The 14,316-nt window shown below is 48.0% G+C and overlaps 1 protein-coding gene across 1 annotated transcript in view; it reads left to right on the forward strand.

The window, feature by feature from the left end:
• The window catches only part of VPS51 (VPS51 subunit of GARP complex), a 27,096-nt gene continuing 12,780 nt past the window's right edge, over positions 1 to 14,316 (forward strand). Inside the window, exons 1-2 of the mRNA XM_003909586.3 lie at positions 1 to 314; positions 832 to 961. Of these exons, the coding sequence (XP_003909635.1) occupies positions 87 to 314; positions 832 to 961 (358 nt within the window). The 5' untranslated portion in view covers positions 1 to 86. The remainder of the gene's footprint in view (positions 315 to 831; positions 962 to 14,316) is intronic.

Genomic DNA, 14,316 nt, shown 5'->3' on the forward strand with positions numbered 1-14,316 from the left:
TCAACAACAACTTTATCGCTCCCGGAAGTGCCTCCTCCCCGTCCCCTTCCTTCCCAGCCTCACGTCCGTGGGCTGCAGTTGGAGCGATGGCGGCAGCAGCTGCCGCCGGGCCTAGCCCGGGGTCTGGACCTGGGGACTTCCCAGAAGGGCCCGAGGGGGAGGCTCCGGAGCGTCGGCGGAAGGCGCACGGGATGCTGAAGCTTTACTACGGCCTCTCGGAAGGGGAGGCAGCGGGACGCCCTGCGGGACCCGACCCCCTGGACCCGACTGACCTGAACGGGGCGCACTTCGACCCGGAAGTTTATCTAGACAAGGTGTGTGTGCGGGGAGCGGGGGATGCGGGGAGGGGGGAAGGGCACCAGGCCCCTGATATATTGCTCCCCCAGATCATGCCTCCGACTTTTTGTGAGGTTGAGGGGAGCAGGGGTTCATAAGAGGACGAGCCTCGGCCAGGGAGTACGAGCATCTCAGGCGTCTGAGGTGATACGAATAGGACTGGACTGGCCTAAGGTGATGCGGCAGCTGAGGTCTCCTGGGCTGATGTGATAGGCCCCGGATTGGGGGCGTGGCCCAAGCGTTGACAGGCGCGGGGCTGGGCTTAGGCCGAGCCCCAGGATTTCAAATGCTGACAAACACCAAACAGGGTTGAACCTAGTAACCCCTGAGCTAGGCCACGTAGGGCCCCATGCCTGGGATTCCTGAGAGCCGGCGGGGGCTTGGGGGGTGGGGTGGGGATCAGAGATTTCTTGCACTGAAAGCCTATCAGCTGCGGGCAAGGCTGAGGGACATGAGTGCCTCCTGACCCGAACACTAACCACCCAACTTCTTCAGCTGCGTAGAGAGTGCCCTCTGGCCCAGCTGATGGACAGTGAGACGGACATGGTGCGGCAGATCCGGGCTCTAGACAGCGACATGCAGACCCTGGTCTATGAGAACTACAACAAGTTCATCTCAGCCACAGGTGATCCCCACGGGGACACAAGCTCCAAAGTCTCACAGCCCCCATTCTCCCACCTGTGTTGGGAAAACCAGCAAGGGATTTAGAGGGGGGAGACTCAGATTCCAGTCTTGCCCTGACATTATTCCATTCTCACCTCCTTCCCTTTGAGCCTTCGTTGTCAGACTACTGTAGAGATAATAGCTGCTCTCAGAGAGTTGTCTTAAGTACCAAAGGAGAGAAAAGACAAAAGGAGATTATTTGTTTATTTTTTAGAGACAATGCCTTGTTCTGTCTCCCAGGCTGGAGGGCAGTAGCATGATTATGGCTCACTGCAGCCTGGACATCCCAGGCTCATGTGATACTTCTGGATCCTCCCAAAGCACTGGGATTATGGGTGTGAATCCCTGGCCCAGCCCAAAGTGAAATTTTAAAATGAAATGTATTTATCTGAAGCACTTAAAAGGCCAGGTATGGTGGCTCATACCTGTAATCCTAGCACTTTGGGAGGCTGAAGTGGGAGGATCACTTGAGCCTAAGAGTTTAAGATTGACCTGGGAAATACAGTGGGACTCCATCTCTACAAAAAAATAAAATATAAAAATTAGCCTAGGCCGGGCGCGGTGGCTCAAGCCTGTAATCCCAGCACTTTGGGAGGCCGAGACGGGCGGATCACGAGGTCAGGAGATCGAGACCATCCTGGCTAACATGGTGAAACCCCGTCTCTACTAAAAAATACAAAAAACTAGCCGGGCGCGGTGGCGGGCGCCTGTAGTCCCAGCTATTCGGAAGGCTGAGGCAGGAGAATGGCGTGAACCCGGGAGGCGGAGCTTGCAGTGAGCAGAGATCCGGCCACTGCACTCCAGCCTGGGCGGCAGAGCGAGACTCTGTCTCAAAAAAAAAAAAAAAAAAAAAAAAAAATTAGCCGGACATGATGGCGTATGCCTGTAGTCCCAGCTACTCAGGAGACTGAGGAGGGAGGATCACATGAGCCTGGTAGATGGAGGCTGCAGTGAGCTGTGCTTGTACCACTCCACTTCAACCTGGGCAACAGAGCAAGACCTTGTCTCAAAAAAAAAGAAAGTATCTATCTGAAGAAGAATCCCTGACACGAGGCTGGGCGCAGTGGCCTATGCCTGTAATCCCAGCACTTTGGGAGGCCGAGGCAGGTGGATCACCTGAGGTCAGGAGTTCGAGACCAGCCTTGCCAATATGGTGAAACCCCGTCTCTACTAAAAATAAAAACATTAGCTGGGTGTGGTGGCAGGCACCTGTAATCCCAGCTATTTGGGAGGCTGAGGTGGGAGAATCACTTGAACCTGGGAGGTGGAGGTTGCAGTGAGCCGAGATAAGGTCACAGAACTCCAGCCTAGGCAACAGAGCAAGACCCTGTCTGAAAAAATAATAAGAATCCCTGACACCAAGGAAACCTCAGTAAGGTGTAGTTTCTCTTTTTTTTTTTTTTTTTTTTTTGAGACGGAGTCTTGCTCTGTCGCCCAGGCTGGAGTGCAGTGGTGCGATATCGGCTCACTGCAAGCTCCGCCTCCCGGGTTCACACCATTCTCCTGCCTCAGCCTCCCGAGTAGCTGGGACTACAGGCGCCTGCCACCTCGCCCGGCTAGTTTTTTGTATTTTTAGTAGAGACGGGGTTTCACCGTGTTAGCCAGGATGGTCTCGATCTCCTGACCTCGTGATCCGCCCATCTCGGCCTCCCAAAGTGCTGGGATTACAGGCTTGAGCCACCGCGCCCGGCCAGTTTCTCTTATTATTGATAACTTTCTTTTCTGCTCCAGAGAAGAAAAGGTGGTCTTGTCCCTCCCTTTCTTTCTCTCTCCCTTCTTTCCCTCCTTAACTAAGCAAAGAGAGAAGATGTATGATATTAAGGGACACAAAGATGATGTCGAGGCTTTTTTTTTCTTCTGTCCTCTTTATTCTCTAGTGCCAGACAGTGTTCCGCTATTTTCCACACTAGCTTCTGTGCTGTTTTGAGGAGATGTACTACTCAGACTTTTGTAGTAATTGTACACCCACGTGTAGTAAGTCCAGGAGGCAGATCCGAAGGGTTTACCTGCAGTCTATGGAATGTTCTGGGAGCATCTGTGGGGTTGCATTCTGATGTCTGTTACTCTCATGTCATAGTGGTGGGTGTGGTAACCTACACACATTGTTCTTTTATCTGATTTGAAGCATATTCCATGAGTAGGCACCTTTCTGTTAGCTAATACCAGCATCAAAGTGGCAAGAAATTATAGTTTCTGTGCTGGGATATTTCTCACAGGAATTTAGTAAGATTACATTTTCCCCTGTAATCCCAGCACTTTGGGAGGCCGAGACGGGCGGATCACGAGGTCAGGAGATCGAGACCATCCTGGCTGACACGGTGAAACCCCGTCTCTACTAAAAAATACAAAAAAACTAGCCGGGCGAGGTGGCGGGCGCCTGTAGTCCCGGCTACTCGGGAGGCTGAGGCAGGAGAATGGCATGAACCCGGGAGGCGGAGCTTGCAGTGAGCCAAGATCACGCCACTGCACTCCAGCCTGGGCGGCAGAGCGAGACTCTGTCTCAAAAAAAAAAAAACAAAAAGATTACATTTTCCATTTGTTGGAATGTGTATAATATTTTGAGACTTAGCTTTTTTTATAGATCCCACAAAAGGAACAAACATTTGGCAAACTGCGAGGATAACCAGGAGCATTGATGTCTTAGAAGCTTAAGTGAGGGGCCGGGCATGGTGGTTCTCATCTGTGATCCCAGCACTTTGGGAGGCTGAGGCAGGTGGATCACTTGAGGCTAGGAGTTCAAGACTAGCCTGGCCAACGTGGTGAAACCCTGTCTCTACTAAAAAATATAAAAATTACCTGGGCAAGGTGGCGCATGCCTGTAGTCCAAGCTACTCGTGAGGCTGAGGCAGGAGAATCGCTTGAACCCAGGAGGTGGAGGTTGCAGTGAGCTGAGATCACACCACTACACTCCAGCCTGGGCAACAGAGTGAGGCTCCGTCTCAAAAAAAAAAAAAAAGCTAAGTGAGGAAGGTGTTCCAAGACATGGATTTGATAGACATGGACGAGACAGTCAGGAAAGTAATGTAGCATGGAGTGTGTGTTGATTAGGCGAGAGAGAGAGAGAAATGAAAAAGGAACAAGGTCCTCAGGAAGGAAGCGGGTGGAACAGAGCAGGGATGGAGGCGTCGGCCTCAGCAAAGGGCCGGGAGCTCATCTATGGTAGCAGGAGGGGAAGCAGGATGTGGGCAGAGCCAAGCGGGTAGTAGATGTTCAGTTTAACTAGAAACCTTCCAGAACATGTTAAGGATTTGGCTTTAATCCACAGAGAGCTAAGACAAATGAGTGATGTGCTCAGATTTCTGGTTTGAATAGATTCCTCCAGCTGCACTGGTAGGAATGGATGGGGCTGAGCGCAGTGGCTCATGCCTGTAATCCCTGCACTTTGGAAGGCTGAGGTGGGAGGATCACTTGAGCCCGGGAGTTTGAGACCAGCCTGGGCAACATAGTGAGACCCGATATCTAGAAAAAAAAAAATGGCTGGGTATGGTGGAACACACTTGTTAGATTAAACCCAGCTACTTGGGGAGGCTAAGGTGGGTGGATCACATGAGCCCAGGAGTTGGAAATTGCAGTGAGCTATAATCTCACCATTGCACTCTAGCCTGGGTAACAGAGCAAGATGTAGTCTAAAATAAATAAATAAATAAATAAGGCCGAGCAGTGGTTCATGCGTATAATCCTAGCATTCTGGGAGGCCGAGACAGGTGAATCACCTGAGGTCAGGAGTTTGAGACCAGGCTGGCCAGCATGATGGAACTCCATCTCTACTAAAAATACAACAAATTAGCCAGGCGTAGTGGTGGACACCTGTAATCCCAGCTACCTGGGAGGCTGAGGCAGGAGAATTGCTTGAACCCAGGAGGCGGAGGTTGCAGTGGCTGAGATTGTGCCATTGCACTCCAGCCTGGGCAACAAGAGTGAAATTCCATCTCAAAAAAAAAAAAGGAATGGGTTGGAGAGGTGGCCATCATATCAATAGTTGGGCCAGAGATTCTGGAATCTGACACCAAGATAGTAATGGTGAAAATAGACAGTGATAAGCAGACTCGGGTATAGACAGCCCTGGTATTGAGGAGCTCTAGATGTAAAGAATGACCCCTGGCTTTCAGCTTAAGCACTGAATGGTAGATATAGCAGCAAACAAGACAACATTAAGCTGTCACAGAACATACATTCTAGAGAAAGAGACAGTTAGTAAACAGATTGATGAAACAACCTATGCCGAGGCCCTGGGAAAGCTCTCCTGTGCAGGAAGAACAGGAATGTTGGGAATGAAGCGAGCAGGGCTAGACCATAAACCAGGGTTTGTCAAACTTTTTTTCTGAAAAGGACCAAAAAGTATTTTAGGCTTTATGGACTATCTGTTCTCTTGCAGCTACTCGACTGTGCCATTATAGCCTGAAAGCATCATAGCCAGTATGCAAATGAAAGAGCTTGGCTGTATTCCAGTAAGATTTCATTTACAAATGTGGGCGGTGAGGTTCTGGAGTGACATCAGCAAAAATGCTGGAGTAAATACATTAAATATTTTTATCCTCCATAAAAGCAATGAAAAAAATTAGACTGGGGGCAGTGGCTCACACCTTTAATTCTAGCACTTTGGGAGGCCAAGGCGGGTGGATCACCTGAGGTGAGGAGTTCAAGACCAACCTGGCCAACAAGATGAAACCCCATTTCTACTAAAAATACAAAAATTAGCCAGGCATGGTGACAGATGCCTGTAGTCCCAGGTACTCAGGGAGGCTGAGGCAGGAGAATCGCTTCAACCTGGGAAGCAGAGGTTACAGTGAGCCGAGATCATGCCACTATACTCCAGCTTGGGTGACAGAGGGAGACTCCATCTCAAAAACAAAAAACAAACAAAATACCCGGTTGTGGTGGCGGGCACCTGTAATCCCAGCTACTTGGGAGACTGAGGCAGTTGAGAATCGCTTGAACCTAGGAGGTGGAGATTGCAGTGAACTGAGATCACACCACTGTACTCCAACCTGGGTGACAGAGTGAGACTCATTTTCAGGGGAAAAAAAAAAAAAAAAAGCCATGAAAAATCTAGCCAGAATAGTCAGAAACAACTTTTTCCGAACTCTGGAAATTAACCAAGGTTTGCGGCAAGCAATCCAGGGAATATTTATTTAAGAAAAGTAGCTGAATCTTGGTAAGAATAGTGAACCCTGTGGTGTTTGAACTTGCCCTAGCCCCACTGCTTGCTCTCCAACTCAGCTGTAGCATTAAAAAATAACAGCTCAGGCCGGGCGCAGTGGCTCACTCTCAATAAAAAAATAAAATATCAGCTCATGGCTGAGTGCGGTGGCTCACGCCTTGTAATCCCAGCACTTTGGGAGGCCGCGTCGGGCAGATCACTTGAGGTCAGGAGTTTGAGACCGGCCTGGCCAACATGGCGAAACCCTGTCTCTACTAAAAATACAAAAATTAGCTGGGCATGGTGGCGGGCGCCTGTAATGCCAGCTACTCAGGAGGCTGAGGCAGGATAATTGCTTGAACTCAGGAGGTGGGGGTTGCAGTGAGCCGAGATTGCACCACTGCCCTCCAGCCTGGGCAACAGAGCGAGACTCCATCTCAATAAAAAACACAAATAAAATAAAATAGCAGCTCATGGCTAGGTGTGGTGGTTCATGCCTTGTAATCCCACCACTTTGTTTTTTGTTTGTTTGTTTGTTTGATTTTGTTTTTTTGAGATGGAGTCTTGATCTGTGCCCAGGCTGGAGTGCAGTGGCACGATCTTGGCTCACTGCAAGCTCTGCCTCCTGGGTTTATGCTATTCTCCGGTCTCAGCCTTCCAAGTAGCTGGGACTACAGGCGCCCGCCACCTCACCCGGCTAGTTTTTTGTATTGTTTAGTAGAGACGGGGTTTCACCGTGTTAGCCAGGATGGTCTTGATCTGATGTCTTGGCCTCCCAAAGTGCTGGGATTACAGGCTTGAGCCACCGCACCCGGCCATAATCCCAGCACTTTGGGAGGCTGAGTCGGGCAGATCACTTGAGGTCAGGAGTTCGAGACCATCCCGGCCAACATGGTGAAACCCTGTCTCTACTAAAAATACAAAAATTAGCTGGGCGTGGTGGCGGGTGTCTGTTATCCCAGCTACTTGGGAGGCTGAGGCAAAGAATTGCTTGAACCTAGGAGAAGAAGGTTGCAGTGAGCCGAGATTGTGCCAATGCACTTCAGCGACAGAGTGGGACCCAGTCTCAAAAAACAAACAAACAAAAACAGCTCCTGTTGCTGGTACTGAGTGGAATAGAGCAGAGAAGAACTCTTTCAAAGCCTCATGCCCAAAGATGTTCATCATTTGACCTATCTGGTGGTTTTTGAGAGATTCCACACCACAGACTTGTCTTTATTTGACTGACTTAGAGGATACCCTATGCTAAAAACCTTTCACGGGGACTTTTTGTTTGTTTTTGAGACAGGGTCTTGCTCTGTCACCCAGGCTGGAGTGCAGTGCTGCGATCACAGGTCACTGCAGGCTCAACTTTCTGGGCTCAAGCCATCTTCCCACCTCAGCCTCCTGAGTAGCTGGGACCACAGGGGCACACCACCACACCCAGCTAATTTTGTTTTTTTTTTTCTTTTTTTTAGAGAAGAAGTCTCACTCGGTTGCTCAGGCTGGTCTTGAACACCTGGGCTCAAGCAGTCCTCCCACCTCAGCCTCCCAAAGTGCTGGGATTATAGGTGTGAGCCACCACGCCTGGCCACCAGGGCTTTTTGTCAAAATAATTATAGGCCAATGTTGTGACTGCCCCAGTTGCTTTATAATAGTTGGTACAGACGTAGACTAACCAAAAAGCCTTAATGGAAAGCCGAGGAATGAGATAGCCACAGCGGCTCTGACAAGCTCTGACGTATTTATTCCTGGGAATCTTGAAGGCCACTTGCATTTGTAGGGCTGTATGTTTGCTCAGGAAAGACCTGAGAATACCCTAAGCTCTCATGCCTGGCTCATCTTGAGGCACTTCTGCACAAGCAGGAAGTGAAGGCTGAGGCCAAGCTAGAAACTGTCTGGCTGAGTGTTTTAGTTGTGCCAAAACACGCACACAGAGCCCCTCAGCAAAGACAGGGAGTTATTGGTTCCAGGCATTTAATTTTTAATTTTAATTAATTTATTTATTTTTGAGACGGAGTTTTGCTCTTGTCTTCCAGGCTGGAGTACAGTGGTGCGATCTCGGCTCACTGCAACCTCTGCCTCCCAGGTTCAAGCGATTCTCCTGCCTCAGCTTCCCAAGTAGCCAGGATTACATGTGCACACCACCATACCTGGCTGGTTCCAGGCATTTAAGGAAATTGCTGTTTAATTATTAGCTGACCACCAAACTGGCCAAGTAAAGATTTTAGTGACTATATACAACAAAGAACACAAACTATATAGTATTTCCTCAGCAACTAATTAGTTCAGGCTGAGTAACTCAGAAAACTTAGTAAACAAACAGCAACTACAACAAGGAGCAACAATGAACCCGAGGAGGGAAGATAATCTGATTTCCAGAGTTTCCATAATATGTTATATGATTTTATTTTATTTTATATTATTTTATTTATTTTTTTGAGATGCAGTCTCACACTGTTGCCTGGGCTGGTGTGCAGTGGCATGATCTCGGCTCACTGCAACCTCCACCTCCCAGGTTCAAGCGATTCTCCTGCCTCAGCCTCCCAAGTAGCTAGGATTACAGGCACCCACCACCACACTTGGCTAATATTTTTATTTTTTTAATTTTTAGTAGAGATGGGCTTTCACTATGTTGGCCAGGCTGGTCTCAAACTCCTGACTTCGTCATCCACCTGCCTCAGCCTCCCAAAGTGCTGGGATTACAGGTGTGAGCCACCGCGCCCAGCCCATATATTTTAAATGGTTAATTTTGAACAAAAATTGATGAGACATGCAAAGAGACAAGAAAGCATGGTCCATTCACAGGAAAAATACCCCAGTAATCAATAGAATTGGGTTTACTACTCAAAGGCTTAAATCTGTTATTTTAAGTATGTTCACAGAGCTAAAGGAAACGATGTCTAAAGAACTAAATGAGGCCAGGCGCAGTGGCTCATGCCTATAATCCCAGCACTTTGGGAGGCTGAGGTGAGAGGACCACTTGAGCCCATGAGTTCAAGACCAGCCTGGGTAACATAATAAAACCCCGATCTCTACAACAAAATCTTTTTTTTTTTCTTTTCTTTCTTTTTTTTTTTTTTTTTGAGACAGGGTCTTCCTCTGTTGCCCAGGCATGATCTCTGCACACTGCAACATCTGCCTCCTGGGCCTAAGCGAGTCTCCTGGCTCAGCCTCCCAAGTAGCTGGGACTACAAGCATGTGCTACTAGGACCAGCTAATTTTTGTATTTTTAGTAGAGATGGGATTTCACCATGTTTGGCCAGGCTGGCCTTGAACTCCTGACCTCAAGTGATCCACCCACCTTGGTCTCCCAAAGTGCTGGGATTATAGTGTGAGCTACTGTGCCTGGCCTCTACAAAAAAAAAAATCTTTAAAAATGAGCTTGCGTGGTGGCATGTGCCTGTGGTCCTAGCTGCCTCGGAGGCTGAGGTGGGAGGATTGCTTGCTTGAGTCTGGGAGGTTAGGTTGCAGTGACCCTAGGTCGTGCCACTGCGCTCCAGCCTGGGTGACAGAGTGAGACCCCATCTCAAAGAAAAAAAATAAATAAGAGAACAGTTCCATTTACAGTAATATCAAGAATAAAATATTTAGGAATATATTTAATAAAAGAAGTAAAGATATTTTTGGTATTTTGTATACTGAAAACTATAAAACATTGTTGAAAGAAGTTAAAGGAGGCCAGGCACGGTGGCTCACGCCTGTAATCCCAGCACTTTGGGAGGCCAAGGCAGGTGGATCACGAGGTCAGGAGATCAAGATCATCCTGGCTAACACGGTGAAAACCAGTCTCTACTAAAAATACAAAAAATTAGCTGGATGTCGTGATGGGCGCTTGTAGTCCCAGGTACTCGGGAGGCTGAGGCAGGAGAATGGCGTGAACCCGGGAGGTGGAGCTTGCAATGAGCCGAGATGGCGCCACTGCACTCCAGCCTGGGCGACACAGCGAGACTCCGTCTTAAAAAAAAAAAAAAAAAAAAAAGAAGTTAAAGGAGACTTAAATAAATGAAGACATTCCATGTTCATTGATCAGAGAACTTTATGTTTTAATTTACTATTTAAGATGGCAGTACTTCCCAAATTGATTCAAGGTCTTCCCTATCACTTTTCCAACTGACTTTTTTTTTTTTTTTTGCAGAAATTGACAAACAGCATAAAATTGTATGAGGAATTGCAGGAGACCCAGAATTTCCCAAATAACCTTGTAAAAGAAGAACAAAGTTGGAAGACTAACACTTCCAAGTTTTTTGTTTTTTGTTTTTTTTGGAGACAGAGTTCGGTCTCACTTTGTAGCCCAGGCTAGAATGCAGTGGCATCATCACAGTTCACTGTAATCTTGGCCTCCCGGGCTCGTGATCCTCCTACCTCAGCCTTCTGAATAGCTGGGACCACAGGTGTGTGCCACCACACCTGGCTAATTAAAAAAAAAATTTTTGGGCTAGGCGTGGTGGCTCATTCCTGTAATCCCAGCACTTTGAGAAGATGAGGTGGGTGGATCACTTGAGGTCAGGAGTTGGGACCAGCCTTGCTAACAGGGTGAAACCTCGTCTCTACTAAAAATACAAAAATTAGTTGGGCGTGGTGGCGCACGCCTGTAATTCCAGCTACTTGGGAGACTGAGGCATGAGAATCGCTTGAACCAGGGAGGCAAAGTTTGCAGTTTGCCGAGATCGCACCACTGCACTCCAGCCTGGGTGATGGAGTAAGACTCTGTCTCAAAAAAGAAAAAATGTATAGAGACAGGATCTCCCTATGTTGCCCAGGTTGGTCTTGAACTCCTGGGCTCAAGTGATCCTCCTGTTTTGGTTTCCCAAAGTGCTAGGATTAAAGGTGTGAGCCACTGTACCTAGCCACACTTCCAAGCTTTAAAACTTAGTATAAATCTACAGTAACTAAGGTGGTGTAATATTGGCATAGGATAGATATCCAGATCAACTGAATAGAATTGAGAGTCCAGAACAAACCCATATATCTGCAGTCAACTGATTTTTTTTTTTTCCTGCAAGCTCATCCTTAAGGTGAACTGTTTTTTTAATAAGGAGGCCAAGGTGATTTAATGGGGAGAATAATCTTTTCAACACATGGTGGAGTGCTGGGACAACTGGATATCCCCAGGCAAAAGAATGAAGTTGAAGGCGGGGCACAGCGGCTCATGCTTGTAATCCCAGCGCTTTGGGAGGCCAAGGTGAGAAGATCACTTGAGTTCAGGGAGTTCAAGACCAGCCTGGGCAACATAGTGAGTCCTCAATCTCTACAAACAATTTAAAAAAAAACGTTAGCTTGGTGTAGTCCCATCTACTTGAGTGGCTGAGGTGGGAGGATTGCTTGAACCTAAGAGGTTAAGGCTGCAGCTGCATTACAACCTGGGTGATGGAGTAAAACCCTGTCTAAAGCAAACAAACTACAACAACAAAAAAAATAAGAGTGAAGTTGGACCCCTTCCTCACATCACATACAAAAATTCAAAGTGAATCATAGAACTACACATAAGAGCTAAAATTATAAAACTTTTTTTTTTTTTTTAGATGGAGTTTCGCTCTTGTTGCCCAGGCTTAAGTGCAATGGTGCGATCTCTGGTTACCACAACCTTCGCCTCCTGGGTTCAAGCAATTCTCCTGCCTCAGCCTCTGGAGTAGCTGGGATTACAGACATGCACCACCACGCCCGACTAATTTTCTTTTTTTTCTTTTTTTTCTTTTTGAGACGGAGTCTCGCTCTGTTGCCTGGGCTGGAGTGCAGTGGCTGGATCTCAGCTCACTGCAAGCTCTGCCTCCCGGGTTTAAGCCATTCTCCTGCCGCAGCCTTCTGAGTAGCTGGGACTACAGGCGCCCGCCACCTCACCAGGCTAATTTTTTGTACTTTTTTAGTAGAAACGGGGTTTCACCGTGTTAGCCAGGATGGTCTCGATCTCCTGACCTCGTGATCCACCCGTCTCGGCCTCCCAAAGTGCTGGGATTACAGGCTTGAGCCACTGCGCCTGGCCTAATTTTCTATTTTTAGTAGAGACAGAGCTTCTCCATGTTGGTCAGGCTGGTCTCCAACTCCCGACCTCAAGTGATCCGCCTGCCTCAGCCCCCCAAAGTGCTGAGATTACAGGTGTGAGCCACCACGCCTGGCCTATACAACTCTTAGAATAAAACATAGGTGTAAAATTTTTTTTTTTTTTTTTTTTTTGAGACTGAGTCTGGCTCTGTCGCCCAGGCTGGAGTGCAGTGGCCGGATCTCAGCTCACTGCAAGCTCCGCCTCCCGGGTTTACGCCATTCTCCCGCCTCAGCCTCCGGAGTAGCTGGGACCACAGGCGCCCGCCACCTCGCCCGGCTAGTTTTTTGTATTTTTTAGTAGAGACGGGGTTTCACCGTGTTAGCCAGGATGGTCTCGATCTCCTGACCTTGTGATCCGCCCGTCTCAGCCTCCCAAAGTGCTGGGATTACAGGCTTGAGCCACCGCGCCCGGCCAGGTGTAAAATTTTTTAACCTTGGATTATGCAGCAGTTTCTTAGGGATGACACCCAAAGCACAAATAACTAAAGATAAAAATAGATATATTTGACTTCATCAAAATTCAAATCTTGTGCTGTAGGGACCCTATCAAGAAAGTAAAAGGATCCTGGGCAACATGGCAAAACCTCGTCTCTACCAAAAATACAAACAATAGCCAGGGATGGTGGTGTACACCTGTAGTCCCAGTTACTTGGGAGGCTGAGGTGGGAAGATCACTTGAGCCCAGGAGGTTGATGCTGCAGTGAACTGAGATTGTGCCACTGCACTCCAGCCTGAGTGGCAAAGCAAGACCCTATTTCAAAAAATAACAAAAAAAAAATAAGGCCGAGGCCGGGCGCGGTGGCTCAAGCCTGTAATCCCAGCACTTTGGGAGGCCGAGGCGGGCGGATCACGAGGTCAGGAGATCGAGACCATCCTGGCTAACACGGTGAAACCCCGTCTCTACTTAAAAAATACAAAAAACTAGCCGGGCGTGGTGGCGGCGCCTGTAGTCCCAGCTACTCGGGAGGCTGAGGCAGGAGAATGGCGTGAACCGGGGCCGGAGCTGCAGTGAGCTGAGAATCCGGCCACTGCCTCCAACCGGGTGACAGGCGAGACTCCGTCTCAAAAAAAAAAAAAAAAAAAAAAAAATAAGGCCGAGCGTGGTGGCTCATGCCTGTAATCCCAACACTTGCTGAGGGTGAGGTGGGTGGATCACGAGGTCAGGAGATCAAGACCATCCTGGCTAACACGGTGAAACCTGTCTCTACTAAAAATACAAAAAATTAGCGGGCGTGCTGGTGGGCACCCGTAGTCCCAGCTACTCGGGAGGCTGAGGCAGGAGGATGGTGTGAACCCGAGAGGCAGAGCTTGCAGTAAGCCAAGATTGCTCCACTGCACTCTAGCCTGGTGACAGAGCGAAACTCTGTCTCAAAAAAAAAAAAAAAAAAAAGCCAGGCACGGTGGCTCACGCCCATAATCCCAGCACTTTGGGAGCCTGAGGTGGCAGATCACCTGAGGTCAGGAGTTCAAGACCAGCCTGGCCAATATTATGGTGAAGCTCTGTCTGTACTAAAAATAAAAAAATTAGTCAGGTGTGGTGGCAGGCACCTGTAGTCCCAGCCACTCGGGAGGCTGAGGCAGGAGAATCACTTGAACCCAGGAGGCGGAGGTTGCAGTGAGTCGAGATCATACCACTGCACTCCAGCCTGGGCAACAGAGATGAGACTCCATCTCAAAACATAATAATAAAATAAAATAAAAAATAATAAAAGGACAGCCCACAGAATGGGAGAAAATATTTGCAGGTTATTTATCCAATAAAGATCTAGTGTTCAGAACATATAAAGAACATTTTTTAGCTCAGGACTAAAAAGACAACCCTAATTTAAAATGGGCAAAGGATTTGAATAGACACTTCTCCAGAGAAAACATACAAGTGGCCAAAAAGCACATATAAAGATGCTCAACATCATTAGGTCTTAGGGAAATGCAAATCCAGACCACAAAATGGTGCACCCAATGTGGAAGACAGTTTGACTGTTCTTCAAAACCACACTCAAGGTTACCATATGATCTAGCAGTTTTACTCCTAGGAATATACCAAAGAGAATTGAAAACATATGTTCACACAAAAACATGTACACAAATGTTCATAGCAGCATTTTGTTGTTGTTTTTGAGATGGAGTCTAGCTCTGTCACCCAGGCTAGAGTGCAG

This window comes from Papio anubis, chromosome 12, assembly GCF_008728515.1.
Source record: "Papio anubis isolate 15944 chromosome 12, Panubis1.0, whole genome shotgun sequence".
NCBI lineage: Eukaryota > Metazoa > Chordata > Mammalia > Primates > Cercopithecidae > Papio > Papio anubis.